A 24,002-nucleotide genomic window follows, 5' to 3' on the forward strand; every position below is an offset into this window, starting at 1 on the left:
AACAATGAGGGCACAAGTGGACACAGTGGAAAGGGTAAGCTTTACTTCTGGCATTCCTGTAGAACGGGAATTTTTCCTTTCCTATCATAATGTCTAATTATACAAGGAGCTTAGTGGTGTCTCTGCTAGCAACTGCATCTAGTTTGTGCCTCTTTATGTAGATTCAAGAAAAAAAAGGAAAACCAAGGCATGTTATTTTGAACTTCACTGACTGCAGCATCCTTCTCCTCACAATCCCAAGTGAAAGAATTCTAATGTTATTTCCTTCTTTCTTTTATTCTCTTCCCTCAATTTACCACAATTAGCAACTTCAGTCTAAACAAGTTATGTTCTTCTTCCACATTCTCTTACCTTTCTTTCCAGATACTCTTTTCCTTCTCTAGTTATCTGTGTTCACTGAAACTTCCTACCTACATCTTTCTCTTATTAATTATTAACACAAAGGCTGTTCTGTGAATAATTTGTAATTATTCACAACAGTGTGAGACCCAGTCTTAACAATGACTGAGTTCCATCCTAAATTACCTTTACTACTACCTAAAAATGTTTTAGTAGGAATCAATTAACGAAATAGTCAGGAACAAGACAGTTACACAGTTGTATGGGAAAAATATAAAAAAATCATTATAAGTTTTAATACATTCTATTCATTAAAACAAGCAAAATAGATCTTTGTTTCTTACAGCAAGGAAAAGAAATAGTAAAAACATAGTACAAAACCAGGTACAACTTTCACCTGGGTGTATGGATGTGTCAAGTAAAAAATTACAGCAGTTGTTACTGATTACACACATCCAGTTTGACTCCAAAAACATAACCTACCTTTATTACTATTTTCTATGTGATTTAAGTAAGCATGACTAAAATGTACAGTTTAAAAAGAATGAAAAGCACACAATTATTTAGTTATTTATTCTTCAATTTGATGGGTAAAAAATTGACCAAGTAGTACCAATGTAAGGGGATTTTCCCTTCTGTCCACCTATTGTCTAACAGAATTATACCTGCAGGAAGAGAGTAGAAAGGGGGAATATGAATCCAAAAGAGAGTAACAGATTTCCAGATAGTCTAGATTTATCTCTAACCTACAATATATGCCCCAAAGGACCTCACTAGCCTAAATAATTCATTGAAACACAGAAGCTGTGGATGGGCTTTTTTTTTTTTTTAACAGGGGGGTGTGAGGGGAGAATTTAGACAACTTAAACCCATCCTTCAGCTCCAAATTTGATTGCAGAGCACCAGCTCCCCCCAAAAGGTTTCCTCAGTTAATGCCACCAGAATTTCTATGCTGTCCCTTTTAAAGTGACAGTAAGTAAAAATTTATGACAAAAAGTTATTAAGAAAAAGTTTCATAATTTAGTCTGCACAGTGGTTTACCATATTGAGATATTTTTAATGTGTAAACTCTTTTTTATGTCAGTATATAGCAATACTTCTCCATTTTATCTCTCATAAGGAAGCATAAGACTTTCTGTACATGGAGCAAAATACTTATTTCTACATATTAGTTTTACTTTTCACATGATAATTAATTCAGTGTTAGTATCCACCATTATGTATTTTATACTATAATTAATTTAATCATCCTCCAGTCTTCTTTGATATATGTGATTTTAGAACTCATATTACATCTTAGCATACCTAGTGGTACAAAGAGTATTCCTATTATGTTCTGCCATGATTTCATCCACAGCCTCAGAGCAGTTAAACCTTTCATCAAGTATTTTCTAAGTGACTGTGATATTAAGTGACTTCAATTATGAAAAGTCGATAAAATGTTACCAGAGCAGTGGATTAGCTATAATCCCAAAGGAAACTCTTTGAGTCTAGGTTACATGATTACAATTCTTGTCCCACTACAAACACACTAAAGATTAAAGTTACTGTGTAATTTTTCTTCATTTAATTTGTTTTAGATTAATTTTTAAACTTATCTCTAAACAAAAGGAATAAATTTATTAACATCAAATCACCAGGGAAATTTTTTTTCCTCTTAGTGCTGGGAACCATATTTGGGGAACTGTCTAACTGGAAAACTGGAATAACACTGCCACTCAGCAATCTGTCTGAGGCCAGGTAACATCAGGTTCATAAGGCAAATTAAAACCTTGTTTACAATACAAGGAAAGTCTGTCCCGCCCCTTTATTTATTCTCAAAGTCTATTGTGGAAAAAAAAAGAAAATCCCTTTGAGAATTTTCATTTCTCAGAAAATATGCATAAGTAAGGATACTAATACAAATACCTATTTGACAGAATATGAAAGCTTTTTTAATGGCTAGGTATTTTTCAGAAGCTAACTGAAGTAAAATGTTAGTGCTCTTCTTAACTTCAGCCAAGTTTTCTTAAAGGAGGCACTTCTTAATAGCTTGGAGTGACAAAGTATCTTCAAAATGAACATGTAAACTATTGCAGTGCCTGAGGGAAATTGGGATTAGTAACTGTCAGATTACAGATATGTGAAAAACCCACAACTTCACACTATTTCCTGAAACATAAAAAAAAAAAAAAATCAGTCCTACAAATCAGGAACAACTAAATAATTGCAGTAACACGTATTTCTCACCTCTACTCTGGACAGCCCTAACAGAGCAGTTGCAACTCGAACACTGCTGCTCTGCAGAGTCCCAGTCATCAGTCTTCTCTCATGTTCAACAGCTGACATCTGCTGTTGTGCAGCCACAGCCAGAGCCCTCTCTCTTGACTCATTGATCAATGGAATCCTCAGATTTTCTTCAAGAATCTGACCAAGACTACATTTCAAATATAAAACTGGTTGTGATGCATTTGGATCTGTTAAAAAAAAAACAAAACAACACAAACAAATAAAATAATAACAAACAAACAAACAAAAAAAAGACAAAAAACCCCACACACCACATTTGTCAGTGCTAGTGGAATTGATTAGAGCATTTAAAATTTCTAATCCCTAGAGAAAAGTCAGAATACAAAATTCCTTCAATGTTTATTTCCATGCTATTAATCTAGCACATGCCATTTACTGCTTATAATATTACAATACTTCTTTCTTTATCAACATAATGGGGACAAAATCATTAACGCAGACTGAAATCCAACCCAAAAGTTGCTTTTGATAGGTAATAAAAAAATCCCAGATTTTAGTGATACTATTATGACTAATAAAAGTTTACGAAAGTCTTTCTGCTACCTACACAACACAGCCACACTTCTACCCCTCTAGGTGATGTTACAACCTCTCTCAAAGAAACCACCAGAAATTATGTCAAATAACATCTACACTGTTTCTGAAATAGGACTGACAGGAGTTTACCACTGGCTGTTTGAAGACAAAAGTCTTGGATTTTCTGTCAAATCACATCACTGCATACAAAACTCATGTGTTTTAAAACTACAAAAATTCTAGGTAAAGATGACTTGTCCTGATTCGTCTGTCTAACAACCTATATTCTGAAGAAGAAAGCAGACAAATTATGAAAAAATGATTATGTAGACTATACTGAAAAGAATCCAATAAAGTTGAAAATCACCAACAACCAGTTGATGCTCTGAAGAGAACGGACTGGAAAACATTAAAGGAAATATCCCATAGTTACATTATAATATATTTTTTACACTTCACTATAAAAAACTGCTTTTACCGCATACGTTTAATTAATTTTAACAAAAATCCATGGAAACAAAAGAATATTTATAAAAAAATAATTGTTTGCTCTATGGTACTCTTCTCCCTTCTATTCACTGTACCTTCTAATTTACTGGTAGCATGCAAAACATTTGGACTATCCATTGCAGGCAATTCTGAAGGCAAAGGTATATCACCTGTTCCCTCTATCAGATATACAAATTCTCCAATCTGAAACAGAAGAACATACATATACACACAATTCAGAAAGCAACTCATGCACGACAGAAGGCAAAATATTACAAGTAAAAGCAAAGATATCCTAGTAACACCTAAAATCTGACTTGTGAAATAATTTACATATTCAGGAGATCTGTTTTTTAAAACTATGTCTAAATAATAGAAAGTGATAATTTCAAGCCATGCCATCATAATAAAGTACCTTTAATAGAGAATATTAAATCTGAAAAGTCAAGAAATTTCAACAAGCTGAATCCTTTTCAATTCCTCATATAGTTTAATTGAATGAGGGCAATCTAACCCATAAATATAGCAACAAAAAGTGAATTCTAATTATATGCTATAGCTACATATAATTTAAACATACTCATGAACTACCTTCACTGCTCTTTACTATTTAGAACTTTTTTAAAAAAAGTTTACAATAATTTTGAGCTAGAAACATTCCTTTAGAAAGCAAAAAAAAAAAAAAAAGAAGAAGGCATGTGAGCATTATGTTCAAATTCTCCATTAAAAAGAAATAAATTTAACAAATCTTAGTTATTTCATCAAAAATAATGGAAAACCTATAGAAGCTTGAAAGTAAATTAAAACATGACCTAGAACAAGGAAATACAGTAATTTTTCATAGAGAAAAAGATAAATTAATTAGCAGAGAAATAACACTTTGAATTATAGATGAAATGAAAAAATTAGGGTGCAAATAAAAGACAGAGAAGTATTTCTTAGAAAAATAAAACTCAATGAAAGTACTTCAAAATAAAAAGTCCACAATCAGAATATCCCAAACTAAAAAGATATCTAAGTTAGGTACCTCTATATGTATCTGAACTAGGCAGGAGATTTAACATATATAACTATTGTTTTGATAACTTCATTTTGTTTACCACAAACTTTTCATGGAAAATTTTAACTGCTACTGATTGCAACATAAAGGATCAAATGTCTCTGTGACAACTGATACAATTTGCACAGAAGGTCATCTCTTTATTTCCATAAGCCATATTCTCTAAAACTCTGCCCTAAATATGCATATTCTGTCTTCATTCCAGATATGAAGGAAACAATTTAAAGTATCTAGCACATCTGCCAACAGTGCAATGTTTTCATTTTAGTATTTCTCAACTACATAAGAAAAGTCTGCTTTTCCTTCTTTCTTATTTGTAATTTTATTTGATATTTATGTTAAGGCTGAAAACACTGCAATTATATTTCCAACCCAGCAGAAGGAAAGCTACTCAACTTTGATGGCATTTTCTCCCCTTCCTTGATTCAAGAGTTCACACAAATCTTCCTAGAGAAGGATTAAAGAGATCTACAGCAAAATTGGATTCTCACACACAAACTAATAGCCGCTCCTGGGAACCAATTTAAACAGGAATTATTCCTGTTTGACACAGTGATTTGGCTCCATAAGGACCGTTAACAAGCTCTGAGCACATACAACTAATTTCACGAAGGTGCTGGTTGCTAGGATGCCATTCTACTCTCAATTACTTTTCTTGGCATTGCGGACATCAATATGCTTACAGGTAGGAACAAACTTCCCCAATTTCCCTTTTTGCTTTGAAGAATTCTTGCTTTTTGATCTCCACAGAATGCAAATCCTGTTTTCCTTTTGCTGATTTTTTTTCTTAATGCTTTAGAACAGACAGGGTACTTCATTGTGCTTTGAGAGTTTAGTTAGTATAGCCGTGGCTTTAATGCTTTATATTTCCATTTTCTATCAGCTGCAAGCAGGAAAGCATCAACATTATGTAAGGTATACTTTTAATGAAAATAGTTAATAAAATAGCTGTTGAACTACCATTAGCTATTTATACAATCCCTTTGCTAACTGATATTTCAAAAGAATGTATAGCTACCAGGAATTTGCAGCTGCCCATGCAAACCAGTAATTAAAAGCAACAGATAGTAAAGTGTTTTCTCGATAAACGATTTCATTTCATATTAGACATTTAGCTGTGAAAGTCTGGACTGGCTCTCTTAAACTATGATTTAATGTATTGTTATCAATGAAATTCCAGGCTTTTCACATTTAAATTAGCTCCCAGAAACAAAGATATAAAAAAACCCCCACTCAGTTATGTCAACCAATATATAATGTCTTCTATGAAAAGATCCGTGCTAAAAATCTGAAGACTGTCAGTTTAGGTTTTCCTTAAACAAACAAAACACTGAAACAAATCCTTGAGAAATGTTAAAAATGGTTCGTGTTGTCATTTTAAACCTCAGAAAGGTTAACACAAAGATTATTTCAAAACAACTTAGCCAAAATACTTGAGTAGGTCAAAAAACTTGAATCCGTGCATATTCTTGCTGTTATTACTCATATATAGTTGATGCAACCATGGATAGAATTCCTAGTCAGATTCAAGTCTAGCGATTTGAACTTCAGTATCTTCTTAACTGATTTTAATGAAGGAGCAGTCTTACTCTGATTACTATTTTGGTCTATTTGTCAAAAAAGAAAAAGAAAGATAGGTAACAAGAAACCACAGAAATGCTAAATTAAATTATTTATTAGATTTTGTATATAGCACAAGTTCATATTTAAATGAAGCATGTCTTATCATTGTATAAAGTCATTTGATTGTCATACAGCATGGTACTGGTACTTCTTTTTCAATTAGATACTGGTATGACTGGAAATATTGCAGTCATATACACAATATTTAAGCAAGCCAATTTTTTCCCGTGCCACTATTGTACAGCTCTAAAATCATCTTAGCTATCTTGCAGTTTCATCTTTCTCTAGGAGATTTAATACAATTACTTACAAATTATACAATTATGTGGATGGACTTAATTTTCCTGAGGTTCTACATATCAAAAAGTTTGCACTTTCAGCAGCCTTTAAACACATCTACTCAGCTAAGCTGAAAGGACAAGGTGTTCCAGAAACAGGTACCAACAGTCAACAGCAGCTTCTCTGGGGTATTAATGCTTCCTAACATGAAAAGGTCAACTAGATCTTTGTTAAGAACAATGACTAGTAGCTACATGTCTAAATTTAGGTGTTTTTACATCACCACTGGAGGCAACACTGGGGCTGACAGAAATGTTTTTATTCCTTTTCCACCTGAAGTATAACTGTCCTACATCTCTGACCACATCTCTTAGATTAACTTGTCTTCCATTAACATCTCAATTTCCCTTCTCTTCACTATATTATTTAGTTTCCAGGCTCTGTGTAGCCATGAGCCTCCTCTTCTCAGCAGGAGTATATACTTCTTCTTCTAATAAAAAACAACAAACAGGGAAAATGCCAGTAGCAGACATTTAAAGGAAGACTATAAAATACCAGAAACTAAAGGGAGATTCTTCTCAGATTTGCTGCCAGATACCAGTAGGCTGAGGTTTTTCTTGTCTAGAGACTGTGTCTAGATATTTCACAGAATAAAACTGATGGACCTAACATTCCTTTAAAAAAAACTTTTACATCCTTCTGATTACACTTGTTTCTGTCTTTTTTCCCCTATCTCCATTATATTGTTTGCTGGGGTGGCTCAAATTGCACACAATACCCAAGAATTGTATATTATAGCTCTTTAGAAAGTTATACTGAGGTTTCACATGTTGATGTGTATTCCTTTCCTTATAATTTCTCCTTCTGAATGAAGCTGAGTACTGAATTGATTTTGCATTGAACCATCCACAAAGACTGCTATCCTCTGGCAGTAACATTAATACATCCTCCTTGTGGGTGATTCCTGCTGTTAATAAGGCAGGAGCTCATTATCTCACTGTAGACTTTGACAGAAAATCCCTCCTCTATCACTGTTCATTTTCAAAAAACTCAAGAGAACTGTACACTCCTTAAGACTTCCAGTCATATGGTTTGCTTTCTTTAAAAAACGGCCAGTATTTTCAAATAATGAACAGAGTCAGAAAGACAGGCTGAGGCATCAATGCATTAGTCTTATTTTCCTTTAGGAACAAGATAAAAAAATTAAGTTGGCCAGGTGGCAAAGCCAAAGTCCTGTTTAAACAATTAAAAAAACCCACCAAACAGACAAACATTAGACACTAGCAGAAATTCCTTGTCTTATAATAGTGGGAAATGTGGAAGCTGAGAACACGCAGGAGAAAAAGAATAAGTTATTTAGTTTTGAATGCATCGTTACAAATCATGAAAATGTAGCAGAGAGAATGGCAGAGGCATGTAATTGCACAGAGGGAAAGCTGAAACACAGAGGCAGTATTATGAAAGCAAGAAATGGAACGCAAGGCTTGAGATCAGCCACACATAAACAAAGATCAGAAAAACAACAGGGTTCTGAAAAGCATTGACAGCTAGAGAGGAAACACAGCAGACAGGTTAAAGAGGTGAAAAGATGGACTAATGACACAGAAATAATGTTCCAACCACAGAGAATAAAGGATTACAGGAATATCAAAGAAGATGGATTGCAAGATTTTAAATTCTAAAATTTAATCAAAACCAGATCTCGGTAATCTGATGAAACCAGTTCCAATTAAGTATATATGGCTAAACCCAGACTACTTGAGTCAAGAGAAACCAAAAGGTTGTGGAGTCAGTATTCATGTGCCGTCCGTTCAAAAGTTTTACCTGCATTGGTGCAAGAACTGAATGGAACCTGGATTGACAGAAAAATTTAAAAAGAGATAGAACAAGGAAAATTATTATTCTACTTTGTATCTCAGCATACCTGAGATACAGTGACAAATACAGGGAGAAGTAGAGAACAGTAAAGACTTCATACTTTCCCTGCCTATGCATTCTTTCTCCCACAACAAGATAAATTATGTAAATTCCTTTTTCTTTTCCTGAAGTTCAGTTACCTATAAAAGCCACCAAAATAACATTCCTTGCAGTATTACTTTTATTTGTAATGATTTTACAGTGAAAATTTGCTTGCAGCATTTCATATAACTCCAATTATGTGAAGATAAAAGGGCAGTAAACTTTGGTTTAAATATCTTAGCTGAAATCTGTAATCTTATGTACATCTCTGAACAACTTCTTAAGCCACTTTTTCCTTCATGAGTTATAGGAATAATGTATTTTCACCAAAAAAAAAAAGAAAGAAAACAGAAAAGAGTTTCATTTCCAAACGTCAGCACATAAATCATGTCTTTATAATTGCACGTGCATGCAAAAGCATTACCTTAAAATATGTATATAACTAATTTGTATCTTCATAGAATCACAGAACACCCTGAGTATGAAGGGACCCACAAGGATTATCAAAGTCCAACTCCTGGTTCTGCACAGAACATCCCCACGAGTCACATCATGTGCCTGAGGGCATTGTCCAAATGCTTCTTGACCTTTGTCAGGCTTTGGTGCTGTGCCCCCTGCCCTGGGGAGCCTGTTCCAGTGCCCAACCACCCTCTCGGTGAAAAAATCTCTTTCTAATATCCAACCTAAACCTCCCCTGACACAACTTCAGGCCATTCCCTCAGGTCCTGTCACTGGCCCCCCCAGAGAAGAAGTCAGTGCCTGCCCCTCTTCTTCCTCTCCCGAGGAAGTTGTAACTGCAGCGAGGTCTCAGTTTCCTCTTCTCCAGGCTGAACAGACCAAGTGCCCTCAGCCGCTTCTTATATGGCTTCCCCTTGAGGCCCTTCACCATCCTTATTTCCCCTCCTTTGGACACTCTCTAATGGCTTAATATCTTTCTTATATTGTAGTACCCAAAACTGCCACAATATTCGAGGTGAGGCTGCCCCAGTGCACAGCAGAGCAGGACAATCCCCTTCCTTGCCTGGCTGGACATGCTTTGCCTGATGCCCTCCAGGACACGGTTGGACCTCCTGAGTGCCAGAGCACTGCTGACTCATAGTCAACTTGTCATCAACCAGGACCCCCATGACATTGCTCTTTTTCACCTTACTCACACATATTTGGCAAACATGACCTGATTCTTACCTGAATAAGCTATCACGTGATTAACACTCACAGGACACATGTTCTACTCTTACCTGTTCATTAACCAGAAGGACATTGCAATAACGTTTTCCCTGATTAAAGGGAAGGAAGTGAATATCTAAGCCTGCAGAACTTTTTCCTTTCAAGAACAGTTTTTCCATTGGACTGAAGAACTCAGGCAGGAGGCCGCATTGGACAGCTGTTAAAATAAGTTTGTTTAAATGGATGTTTAGATACAACAGCACAAGTTGTAAAATAAAGTAGCTGCATGAGTTTAAATACAAGAATACTGTATTTAGCATTCTGTAGTAATCAGTATTTAGACACACCTGTAACTAGTAATCAGTATTTACAGTTACGGTTGTGTAAATGAACTGCAGTATTGCATGCTGTATTATTTAAATATATTTTGCTAATTACCTCTGTTCTTATTCTATGCTCTGAAACAAAACTGGGGAAAACAGACACTTTTCACCATCAAAAATTCCTTAAGGAATTATAGCCTTTAACCAAAGGTCTGCTCACATCAGAAAGAAGAAGGTAATTTACTACTATTCAAACAAAGAAATCTTGCTCTCAGTAGCAGTAACTATGTTATGCTGTAGCTGGAAATCCTCTAGAATGGACAAAACCTACATAGTGGCAAGTTTGTTTTCTTTGCACTGCTTTCATAGAAGCATTATGTTGATAAAGAATCTTAGGGTTGAATCTGGCAGAGTGACTACTTTCTCACTGCATATTTTTCATCTGCTAAGCGTGTTTTGAAAATGCAGAACCAGCCCATCATTCAAGCTTCACTGGCCAGCTTTCTAGGAAGGTCAGCAGACTTTAAAACGTGTGTGAAAGTGAAGGCAATTGAAATCAGTGAGATCACATAGAAGTGTATGCCAAACTGGCCAAATAAATAGAGCTGGGAAGGGGGAATCCACAACTGCTCTGAGCAACCTGTTCCAGTGCCTCACCACCCTCACAGTAAGAATTTCTTCCTAATATTTAATCTAAATCTGCCCTCTTGCAGTTTAAAGCTATTACCCCTTGTTCTATCACTACATGCCCTTGTAAAAAATCCCTCTCCAGGTTCTCTCATGAGCTCCCTTCAGGTACTAAAGGTCAAACTAAGGTCACCATGGAGCCCACTCTTCTCTAGGCTAATTTTTTGAGTGTGATGAACAATTTTAGGCCAACGTTTTAAGAAAACTATAAATAATAGTCACTGAGTACACTTTTCATGCTAAAATCTTACTTATGTAAATAGTCTTATTTCTACTATAGTGCAATACGAGATACTGTATAGAGGTACTTACGGTAAATAGAGTTGTTCTCTTCATTTGAATCTTCAGGCAGTGTATTATTTTTTGAGTTTAATATGTTACATTCAGAACTAAAAGGAAAAAAAAATAAAAATTGAAGCAATATCCTAAAGCTGAACATTTTGATTATTAATAGATAACTTTTTTCCCTTTTTATGAATAAATACTGCAAAAGAAAAAGTTTCAAGACAATCAAAAATAAATGAACACCACATTTGGGAACCATTTACCTATCCAATAATGTTAAGCATCCCCTCTTCCACTTGAGTTATTATGCAAACTTAGAGTAGAGCCAGAACATCCTTCTTTAAATTAACCAGCATCTCATTTCATAAATTCAAGTTTGAATACAAACTTGCATGTTATTTTTATTTATTTGTATATTTTAAAATTTATTTTAAGTCCAACATACACACTGTAATAGTAATAAAGACATCATAACACCTTATAAAATTAGTGTGACTTTATACAATGTTTTCTAACCTAACCAAGCCCCAGGACAGCAATATATTTAAGAAATTTAATAGGAAAGCCACTTCTTCCATTATTTAAGACATCTCACTTTTTAACAAATTAATATCAATATTTACATTAACCCTAATAAAAGTTGAGTGATCTAAATTTAATCCAGCAAGTGCGAGATTCAGATCTAATCCATCAGAAAAAGACCCACTAGAATCTCACCATTTTGTATATCAGGGATTCATAAACTGCAACAAATCAATAGTATACAAATTATTTCAAATTGTGAGTCATTATTTTTTCTTAGAGGAAACAGAACATGATTACTTCAGAAAAAGTGCAACATAGACAGTGGAATATTAACATATTTTGTGGTAAAAAAATAGGGGGCAAATTTTGCCATTATCCCTACCTGGTGTAAATAATTTCTCTTACAGTGCTGATTTCCAAACTGATTGAATTTGGCATCTTATATTTGCCATTGTCAAGATTAATATCTTTTTAATATTAAAGTTGAAATTACCTGAAATAGTTTTTCTTTAAATTACTTCTTAGATGTTATCTTTTCTTTTTTTTCTTTTTTTTTCTTTTTTACATTACAAGAATTATTGTACAAAAAAAAAAAAACCAAACAAAAAAACCTACTTGAAATTTGCTTGAGTACACATGGTTTAAAATGTTTCTGCTCATAGAATAAATAAAATTTCCATGATTTTCTGTACAAAGGCTAATTTTACTCTTGGCTCTTTGAATAAGTATTTGAGAACTTCATAGTACACAGTAAGGAATTAGGGATGTGAAATCCCCATGTTAATAACATGTAGTTCATGATCTTGTTAGGAAACATCAAAACTCATAAGAGAAGCTCTTCAAGCAATTTCTAGCAAAAAAAAAATAAAATTCTCTTCTTGTTTCAGTTCAGTTCAGGTACAAGGTTCATTTCCACAAGGTTATAGCCTTGAAAAGATGGGATAAGGTAAGTCCAGGAACGGTAAAGCTTGTCCCTTGGTACTATTTTCACACCAAGGCTACAGGAATGACCTATATTAAATAACACTGCAGTTAATCATTCGAAAGAAACCTAATGTAACCAAGGATTTGTCTAAGAAAGGGGAAGGGGATGAATCTTAACCTGAACACCTTAACTCTTTTCACTACAATATTGTTTTTCAAGTGTATTTGAAAAGAACAGGTATTCCCAAAAAAAAAAAAACCACCTTAGAACAAAATCTTCTCTAAATTCCCACCCCCCCAAAGCAAACTGTGCTCCTGACTGTCATATTTCCTTGGTGTGACTTTATATAGTTTTCTATCCTTCTTCACAAATAATTTCTACCATTGTTGACAGGAATTAAGACTGTGCAGTTACATTTATGGAAGGAGAGTTTTGTTTAATTTATGACAAGCACAGAGCTCAAAGATGCTGAAAACTATAATGTAATGTATCTCAAAAAAAAAAATACTGTGAGCTTCAGCTCAAGACTCAGGTTTAATATTATCCATGTATAAAAGTCATTCTCCCCTAGCAGTAAAATTTTATGAACCAGCATACAGCAAACAATTATTACATACAGTATATGATAGATTTTGGGTCTCTGTTAAAATAAACAGTAAATCTTGACGGGCTAAGAAAAAAATCACAACCTTAAATAAATAGACTTGCAAAATTCTCAGAATATGTTATCCTGAAGGTGTATTTTAATGCCTACACTTGAAGGCCATTTTTCAGAAAGGAAAACGATCTGAGTTATAAGCATGCAACATACTATTTATTCTGTACTTCACAAATAAGTATCTCGTATTAAAAATCCAAATTTTATATAAAGCATAATTTCTTACAATGCTTTATCTTTGAATGAGAATGCTAAGTCATGCTTGCAAAAACAGAAACTACAGCTGAAGAATCACTGTAAAAGTAACAAATAGCTCAAAAGCTGTACGAAAAAATAACATAATAGTGGAAATACATTACAGCTCTTCACTGGTGTTGAACTCTACATTAAATAAGTCCTATTTTCAGAGTTGAACAACAGAGGAACTCATTAGGCTGATTTAACATGGTATTGGACTTCTCTCTTTATCAATTCCTTTCTTACATCAATGAACAAAGCACCTGCAGATAAGTGATGGGAAACAAAACTGTGTTGTGGAAGACATGAACATTGTGCCTCATTCTTCCATAACAAAAAGAAATAGCATCTCATTCAACAATAAAAGCAAAAGGAATAAAGTTCAGGAAGGTATAAGAAGCTTAGTTATACTCAAAGTCTGGTTCAGTACATCCCCTTTCAATACACAGAGAAATAAGGAAATGGATTAGGCAGAACAGCTGAAAGCTGCCATAAAATAAGTCTGCACAGTCTCTTTACTGAACCTGAACCCAGGTTCAGCAAAATCTCCAGTATCAATAGAAAATTTGGAATGAATGGCTTGAGAGCAGCCTTGTGAAGGAGCACTTGGGCATACTGGGGAACGAAAAAATATGTAGGAGCTGGCAATGTGCAGCAGCAGCTCAAAAAGCCAACCCTGTCCTGGCTGCATCCAAAGCAGCGAGGGCAGTGGGGCCAGGGAGGGGATTCTCCCCCTCTACTTTGCCCTTGTGAGACCCCACCTGCAGTGCTACATCTACCTCTGGGGTCCTCAGCACAAGAAAGACACGAACGTAGAGAAGGTCCAGAGGAGGCCCACAAAAATGGCTGGAGCACCTCTACCATGAAGACAGCTGGGAGAAGAGAAGGTTCCAGGGAGACCCTACTGTGGTCTTTCAGTATTTAAAGGGGGAGAGGGGGCTAGGAGTGGGCATAAAAAAGATAAAGAGAGACCAAATGACTTAAACTGTCCCTCATTTGTTTTTGGTTTTTTTACAAACACAACTTGTCCCTTCCACAGCAAGATTATTTTACTGTGCATTAAATGAAAAAAAGTTCTGTATGGTACAGGTGAGGATTGGTTTATGAGGGCACCTCTCAGTTGCTTGGTATAAAAACCTGGTTGAGACAGAGAAACCACCTGCTGTGGTTTATTCAATCATGTACTACAAATTACAATCATAGAACAGTTTGGATTGGAAAGGATCTAAAAGTTTATCTAGTTCCAACCCACTTCCACACTTGTGCAGCAGTTTAGTAGCAGTCACCTCTGAGTTGTCAGATACCTGTTCCCACACAGTACCACCAAGAGGCTGGGCCTGCCATGTTATCAGGTATGACAAAAATCAAGATGAAAAGTAAAATCATTATGCAGCCAACATAGATAGTGTTCATACATCATGTCATATTAGCTCTACCTCTGTAATGGTACACCTTTACTCTTTAGTTCAGAGTCCAAACAAGCCAATAATTCTCTTTTTCATTCAAGAAATTTGCAGGGAAAAAAAAAAAAAGAAAAAAAGAAAATCACTTTGTTTTATGTATCTGGAGGAGAATTTACTAGAATATCTTTTTAGTCAATTACAGTTCCAGATTTTATATATTACTGAGGGGGAAAAAAAGTGCCAGACACCATGGGGAAGTCTGAATTTCACAGACCAGCAACATAATCAATGAATTTTAGGAGACAAGAACTTTAGCAGTAAGCAAATGTCTTATTAGAGGGAAGGAATACAAGGAACTGCTTGATAATGCACTGAAAATACTGAAACATTTAAAGACAAAACTCACATCTAAGATATTTGCCAGTTTTCAAGCTTTGCAGGACAGTTTCTGATCTCAGAACAAAGAGTAGGATAAAAACTAAAACAGGAGCTTCCCAAAATAGGTATAGTATAGCTTAGAATAGACGAATTTCTATTATATCAAATAATAATCAGAATTGCAATGACTCCTGATAGCATATTTGTAAACCATATCTTATGAAATGATGGGTATTAATGCTGTATCTCATAACCTGTATTACACAGAGGTACTATGGAGCTTCATTTCAATAAGAAAGTACAGGTATTGTGTATAACATACTTCTTTCCTCGACACATGAAACTGCTTAGAACAAAAAGTGTAAGAATAAAATTCAGAAAATTAAAAATGTTTGGAATTCCTGATACTATCTCTGGTTTTAAAAAAAAGGTAAATAACCTAACATTAAGAAGTTATATACAATGCAAAGATTGATTCGAAATTCACTCATTAATTGTTTCTTTTTTGGTTTGAAATTAAATTTTAATGTAAAAACATTTATCCACATTCGCAGTTTGTTTTGAAAATCAGTCTTGTGCGATCATGAACCATTCTTATGACTCATGGACACTAATGCAAATGCTAAACTGCTTAAGTCATGGTCTTAGAGTAGGACTATCAGTGAATCATTAGTATATCTTTATCACTTCCTAGTTTTACAGAAGGAAATCTATGAATGAAAAAATAGCTGTTAAATGCAACCTTGAACTTTTACTGTTTCGTTTTCTTTCTAATGGACATGATTCAAATGCCAACATGCTTTAAAATTATGGATAGTTATACACTATAATTTCTGGGCCATGTGTTGTGCTTCACTCCACCTGGTTCTCCTTCTCGCACAGCGAGCATACCATGCTGGCATACAGATGTAGACCAAGGACAAAAATTGAAGTTTCAAGGGCTTAGGAAAGCACAGAAAAGTGCATAACTTGAAAAAATCCAGGCACATGTATCACAGTATACTTTAAAGAAAAATTATGTCGAATGGATGAAAAAATACTATCCTTCTCACCACACACCATTCTGCTCCCCATGGACAAATAGATCTTGCCTGCACCACTGAATGGCATGGACTATTGTTAGATTTTTTAGCTTAGACAGCACTGTATCACAGCAAGGGTATAATTCACTGGGGCTCTACCTGCAGACTGGGCCATTTTTCCAGCCACAGTATAATGAGCCCACGTCACAATGACCAAAGGGCTGGTCTCCTTTTTAGTATGAATGTCACCATTTTGGGTGTCTGTGATTTTGCCAGAGGGGAAAGCTGGTAGGTAAGAGGGTCACCTGCCAAGCAAAGCTTGTTATAGCAAGGTTTAAAGTGTGTCTGACACATCTGGAGGCACAGAATGAGGATGCAGAAGGAGCTGCGAGCCCACCTGCACCTGCTTGGATGACTAAGTGGTCATTTGCATGATTTGATCCTGACATCAATCACGTAGACAGCATTACCTACAGGGCAAACACTGATTTTTATGGCAGTTTTATGCTTATGGAGCATTTAGAGCAACAGGTCCCCATTTTGCAGAAGGCATTTTCTGGATTTATCAAAAGAATAAAAATGATTGCAGGCACAATCTTCTTACTGATCAGTTATGAATTGTACATATACTAGTTTTTTAACACAAATTTCAGAAGTTTGTTCCACTCAGGAAAATGGAAAAACTTTGGAAAAAAAAGCACCTAAGTGGCTTCTGTTATCACAGATGACAGAAACATCTAAAAATATAACAAATCAGTACTGCATATTTCTAAAGACATAAAATGCCCTCAAATTAATTTCAGTAAGAGCGATGTGTGACTAAAATTACACTATTTAGACTGATTTATTTTCTAGAGATAAATTAAGCTGAAATATGCAGGATGATGAAAAATCCTTTTCGATATCAATAATGATTACATACTTATTTAATTTAGTAGAGAGTATAGTATAAATTACACTTCAGAAAATCATTTTAAATTAAAATAAGTGTATAATTTTTCTTAATATTGAAATGGTCATTATTTTTTAGTTTTTAAATTTTTCTTTTTCTTTCACATTTTTTTAAAAAGGAAACTGAAAATCAGTCTTCATTTCACAACATGGCTTTGGACCATCCCTATGATTACAATTCAACCTCCAGTATTGATGAGCTAGTAGTTTAAGATATTTCCCAATAACCCTTGAATAAGTGTCTCAGGATTTTGAATGTTTATATGAGCTTTAGAAATTACATGACTCAAGTTGTGGGAAATATTTTAAATTATCAAATAAAGAATTAATGAATTATTCAACCTGTTTGCAAGGGTTTTTTACAGTACTGTCCTGGTTTTGGCTGGGATAGAGTTCATTTTCTTCCTAGGAGCTGGTACAGTGCTGTGGTTTAGATTTAGGATGAAAAAAGTATTGATAACACACTGACGTTTTAGTTGTTGCTGAGCGGTGTCTACCCTAAAATCAAAGTTTTTTTCAGCTTTCCATGCTCTGCCAGTGAGCAGATGCACAAGAAGCCAGGAGGGAGCATGGTCAGGAATGCTGAACTGAACTAGCCAAAGGGATATTCCATACCACAGAACACCATGCTCAGTATATAAACCAGGCAGAGCTGGCCAGGAGCCAACATTGCTGCTTGGGGACTGGCTGGGCATCTCCTATGGTATTTCCACATTCTAACCTATAACTCTTTACAACAGGTGGCACACAACTATATACAAATATGTAATACTAATAGAATTGTATAATACAATATCTTACAATTACCAATTGTTATTTGGAACTTACCTAAATGTTTGCTCTTTCTTTAATTTCCTGGCTCGATACACTTGCTCTGGCTGTATGAAACTACATGTGGATTCCAGCAAAACGACCCTGAAGCATGACAAGCACACATAATGACCTCATTTTTAACTTGCAGAATGCAGAAAAAAACTCAGTTTATTCTAACTTTTAAACACAGGATTAGTAAAGAAGCTTATTATTTTTAATTGGAGATACCTTAAAAATACTTGCCGCGGTTTAGTCCGTTTTCCTGTAAAAGAGCTACTACCTTGGTATCAGAAAATGCGTTTCCTAGTGTTATTTGCAAGTAAACAATACAATCCCTGATGAAACACTAGATTCCTGAAATCACTGGAAACATGATATAAAAATATTTTATTTTAGATTAATGGTTCAAATGTTGGCCAGATTGATAATTACTTCTGGTAGTTGTCAGGCAGCTTTTGAATGATGCACATAAAACTAAATCACTTCATCACTTCATCAATTATTTCCAAGAGAGTTATCCAAACTGTAGGACTGATTACAGGCAACATCACTGACCACCTCAAGGACTTTAAAAAAGACAGAAGCTAAATAAACTCATAGGCTTATGCCAGAGGGCATTCCTGGACCAGTGGAAACAGTCCTGTTACAGGATTGTAATAGTTATTTGGATAGACCAATTCTATTCTGTGGGGGAAAGAGAATTTTAATTTGCAACTTATGCAACATATATATTCATGTCTAAAATCTTATGGAAGATAGTTCTTGCAAATAAATGAATGAGATGAACCAATTCCTAGTTCTACAGACTAAAGACAAAATAAGGAGCCAGATCACATAAATATATTTTAAAGAGGCACAGTACTCTATTTCTTTTGTATTAAGGAAAGCAACTTTTATAACTGCAGTTGTTGCATCTATGATGAATACAAATTAAAAATTAGATTAACTGATAGTGATGGAAGCCCCAAGGCTAAAGCATTTTTTTTTTCTTTTGCATGCTTAATAATTTAAACAGCAGGATAAAACAGATTGGGGGAAAAAAATAACCAACAATTAATTAACAGGGCTTGTTTCTCTTTGTAAATCTGCTGGACCTCAGCCAAACACAAAAATACAAGCAAGGTTCATGAACTCCATTTGATTAAAGCTCCAGCTTTATTGCTTACACTGAGATGGATTTCAATTAAGGTTTATTTATCTTCTTTATTCATTATGATAGCTTCCACTTCATAGTACTTGTAACAATTTAACCTCCAGGTTTTAAATTTTTAAGAAGAAGAAGAAAATTATGCAAAAGAGTGGATAAAACAGCATGATCATTAAAGATTTGTGTTTACAGCATTGTCTACCTGAATATGCCATCAGTTTTGAAGGGATTAGTAACATTTAGGCTAACTTTCTTCAGCTCATAACATGGGGATTTGCACTTTGTAACACCCTAAAAGAGAACAAAAATTATACCAATATGAAAAAGCTGCAAAACTACATATGCAAACAAGCAGGAAAATATTACAAAGAAGAATAGAACCCTTGACCACTGGTTTCTTTCAAACAAGCACTAAACTTCACTGCATTTTAAAAATGCTCCCAAATGATAGCACAAGGTCAAGAATCAAGTTATCATGGTTTTTCCTTTCTTATCTTTACATGTTCCCTATTTTTTCTCTTGCCCCAACCTTTCTTTCTAACATCAGTGTCTATTCCTATAGTATACAGAGAGTAAGAAGAGAAAAAGAATTTAAAAAAGAAAAAAAAAAGAATCACATAAACATAATTTGTATCACATGTGTATCCGCTCTGAGTATTTCTGGGATATGTCTTAACACTACTATAGTCTATAGTTAAAAACACTGTCTATAGTTAAAAAGCATAAATACACCCAGAAACATCTAATGAAAATTTGCAATCCTTCTACATGTGACAACTGAAATCACTGGCCTGAAGCATATCAACCCCTCCATAATGGAATTTCCAATAGCATTCATAAGCTGACAGGATTCCAGACTTATTTACAGAGAAATCAGTGCAAGTCTTTACAATTTATTCAAGATCTAAATGCAATTTATATTGTATCTAGATCACGAATCTTAGATATTCCTCTAGGGTTTTTTCTGCATGCACATAGACTGATATTGGACATCTTAAAATTCATAGGTCTAAGGCTAAAGCTGATGGCAACTCACATTTTCATCCTTACCTCAGTTCATTTTTGTTTGAAATAACATAGAGAATAACAATATTTCTTGTGACAATATTAGTCATACACACATAAACTTACAGCAGGCTCAATATGCTTGACTTCAGATTTCAGAGAGAATGTCAGTGTGGCAGCATCTATTCCGTGTGAGGTCAGTAGCAACACTGCTTCAGCAGGGCGCAGGAAACGAATTGTGAATTCCACGTTCATAGATGCCTGTTTCCTGGGGGGAGGGAGGCAGGGGGAAATCACAAAATTGTGACTCAGAAATTACTCAGAAATGTAATTTCAGGAGCACTTTTCAGAGTCTTTGCAAGGTAAGGGGCCTAGAAAAGAAAGTAAATTGTTTCTTCTGAAATCCTTTGTGGTAATAGAATCTTCTGCCTAAGAGCACCTTAAAACATTCTAATAAAATGCTATATAGAGAATAATACTAAATCCTTATTGCTTTTTATGACATTAGAATGCAGCTTAATTTTTCTTCCCACACACGCTAGCACAGGAAGTTTTCTTTCCTTACAGCATCACCCTAAGTAAACAACCCATTCAATGTATGCTCCTCTATTTGAATAAGTTTTTCTGAGTTAAACAGTCAGACATCCTGTTATGCAAGTTGTGAGGCAGATCTAGATGTCCTTAATCAAATTCTCATTGAAGATTGAGAAAGAAATTGGTAAAAAAACCCTTCAGAATAATTAGTAAAGCTGAGTAATTAAGAGATAAAAACCCCCAAAGTTCTCTAAGTAACAGCCCCTCTCTAATGGGAAAACTAGAGAAGGGGAGACCACATAGACTGAGAGTTTAGACTAGGTAAAAGTTTAGCCTTTATTTGCATCAGTCCTTCAATTAAGCAAGAACAATAAGAAAAGTTTAATGCCTGAAGCTCACACTTTGAAGCTCTTGAAATATCTCTGTTTTTGAGACGAATGCCTTAAGAAGGCATGAAGGTCAGAAAAATTAGTGTGTAGGACTGTTCCAAAAGTAGTAGAATCTAAATGTATTCTGCCTCTCTACACATATGACTAGAGCAGAGAGAGCTTTCTCTGAACGAAAAAGACCTATACTTTAGGAGTTGTAAGAAGAATATCCCAAAATACATACCAAAAAGTCAGTTGATTGGTTTATACTTTCATTATAATGTCACTCTATGTAGTTAATGAAATTTTAAAATTTTCCCCCCAACAAACTGTATGAAAAAGATGGCAGAAAGAAAATAACCTATGGTAAAATCTTTACATTTCTTAATTAACTCAGGCCAATATTTTTTGAAGAAATTCTTCCAATGTAGGAAAAGTTTATATTTATAAACTGCAGATTTGTTAATTGTCTTTCTGGAAGATATGACAAATACTGAAGTCAAAAGGAAACCTCTCCTCAATCTAAATCAGCCTTCCTCATTAAATAATTAATAGGAACTCTGCAGGCTGACAGAACAGAATTAAAATAGAGGACAGAGGGAAGTTATGTCTGATTTATTGGTCTTCTGCCAACTGGGAATTCTAAAACAGAGGCAAACAACTAACTAACAGTGGTATGTGAAATATGCCTATCATATATTATACGTACATATACTTAAACAAGTAAGTGGTGAAGTAGAGGATTTACAATACCACTCAGCATACCATGTCTTCAATGGAATCATGTGAATTTACATTTGATTCACAAATTTGATAATAAAAGCTAGTTTTCCAAGTGATTTCAATGCACACATCTCTTCATATAAGTTGAACCATCACAACCATGGCAGGAGTTCTATAAACTTATTTTGATGGTAGTAGTGGCAGGATTTGTCCCTGGATGACAGCTGCTTTCAAGGAAACTTCTGGGACATCCTTTACCTAATTCTTATGATGGAACAGAATGGAGAAAAACTACCTTGGCACCTGAGAACCAGATGGTGATAAACAGAACACCAAAATCTTTTTAAAAATCTTGGGGAAGATCAGAAGAATAACAGACCCTTAAGCCTCAAATCTGTACCAAATCTATATCAAATTCAGCTCATGGAATTGTTCTATAAGCTTGTTCACTCTCATACCATTATAATTAGCTCTGTCCACACCCACTTCATTTGTAGGGGTCAAAGATTCTTTATTTCTTTATCAGATCAGCACGTACCACCATTCAAAAAAGGAGGTACATGCTTCTATTCATTATACTTTGGTGTAGGAAAAAACAAGAGTTGCTTGAAGAGATGAAATTTGCAGAGTTTAAAGCCAAGAGAAAATATTAGATAACACAACCCAAAGTAGTTATACATTGCAGGCCATCATGTGCAAGCCAATCATTCTTCAGTTGCTTCTGATAACTACCATTTGGGAAAAGTATTTTTCTGAGAAAGCACCCCCATATTATCTGTGGCAGAAGGTTGGATTAAGTAACTTTCTGAGGTCACTTCCCGCACTATTTTCAATGTTCTGTGCTTTGCAAAACTCTCAAATTTTTCATTTTGATAGTATTTTTCCCTCAATAGCTAATCACTTTCCCTACCTCCAGTCTGAATTTCTACAACTCCAGCTTCAAGGTATTGCTTTATAAAAAGATTTTTGTTCTATACTGTTTGTAGTTAAACAAGTCGCTTTCCCAGGGAAACACTGCTCAAGTAATTTTCACCATTTTTCTTGGTAAGAAACCCACACTGAGTAACTTTATAGGCGTGTCTACACAATATAAGAGAGCTTAGAGATATTTATGCTATTACTGTTGTGAGTTGCAAGTCTATATAGCACTGTGCAGTGTCCTAGAGAGTGGGATTGTCAGATCAAAAATTAATTACACTAATTACATTACATCTATATGCAAGATACAACACTCAGCTACACCAGACCCCCCATGATATTATGACCTAACAAAGAACCTGCAAGATTCCCACACATCTCACCAACTTTTGGAGTTCTCAAACAATTCCATCAGAATATTAAGAAAGTTACTAATTACAAAACAACTATTATTCATTTAGTGGTCATGATTACAAGTAAGGTTAAGTTATGATAAACTCTGCAGAAGTTACCAATGCATGATTGTCATTTCCACAAGCTTTTATTTATATGCAATTTTTCAAATATTTGTTGCTATATATAATGCCAAACAGCTCAACAACAAGTTTATGCACATTTAATTGTGTCTTGATTTTGTTTTGTTTGTACTTTGTTGTTTTTCTTAAAGGTGAAGTGAAAAACAGCCATAGCATTGACCTTTCAGAGAAACACATGATATTTTCAAGGATTAGATTTTTATGCTAATTCTTATCTGAAGTAATTGTGAAGAAAATGGAATCAAATCAGCCTCATAGTTTGTTGAAAACATGAAATTATTTGTTGTCTTTTTTGCATATATTTACAATAGGCATGTCATTTAATACTGAAATATTAGTCATCCTTAAAGAGCACTGTATTTATGTTGAATCTTCTTGAATTTGACAATCTATATTTGCAAATTTTTTTCTTCTTCACAGTTTATTTCCATACAAATGTTGACCTTTGTTTTCCTTTTTAAAATCTCTAATCCATTTTATCTGTAAAAGAAAGTCTTGCAGATGAACTTAAAAACTCCTGACAGCCATAGTCACTGCTACATCCCTCTTGTCTTCACTAGTTAAGCAGGGATTACTGAAAATCCTGTTTCTATTCATAAAGGCACATAGACTGAAAGAGCAAAATGAACGAAACCAAAAAGATGGCAATATTCCGTATTTCTGCTACCAAAAATATAACCTAATGCATTCCCAAACTTAGGTCTCTCCAAAAATCCGTGGATGGCTCTCAGAAACGTCAGATATACAAATAACTACATTTCATCTGTCTAGGCAGGAAGAGAGGACAGAGGCAAAAAGAAGCAGTCTAACACTACTATCAAATCTATGTCATGTCCTCTTAAA

At 34.6% G+C, this 24,002-nt stretch overlaps 1 protein-coding gene across 1 annotated transcript in view; it reads right to left on the reverse strand.

Moving 5' to 3' along the window:
- CFAP47 (cilia and flagella associated protein 47) overlaps positions 1-24,002 on the reverse strand; it is a 277,322-nt gene that overhangs the window by 165,540 nt on the left and 87,780 nt on the right. The window contains exons 38-44 of the mRNA XM_039380204.1: positions 20,207-20,348; positions 19,278-19,366; positions 17,944-18,030; positions 11,044-11,120; positions 9,793-9,938; positions 3,729-3,837; positions 2,569-2,795 (exon numbers count right to left, since the gene is read on the reverse strand). Coding sequence (XP_039236138.1) covers positions 2,569-2,795; positions 3,729-3,837; positions 9,793-9,938; positions 11,044-11,120; positions 17,944-18,030; positions 19,278-19,366; positions 20,207-20,348 — 877 coding nt within the window. The remainder of the gene's footprint in view (positions 1-2,568; positions 2,796-3,728; positions 3,838-9,792; positions 9,939-11,043; positions 11,121-17,943; positions 18,031-19,277; positions 19,367-20,206; positions 20,349-24,002) is intronic.

This window comes from Pipra filicauda, unplaced genomic scaffold (assembly GCF_003945595.2).
Source record: "Pipra filicauda isolate LSUMZ 115617 unplaced genomic scaffold, ASM394559v2 scaffold18_size4552066_pilon, whole genome shotgun sequence".
Classification (NCBI taxonomy): Eukaryota; Metazoa; Chordata; class Aves; order Passeriformes; family Pipridae; genus Pipra; species Pipra filicauda.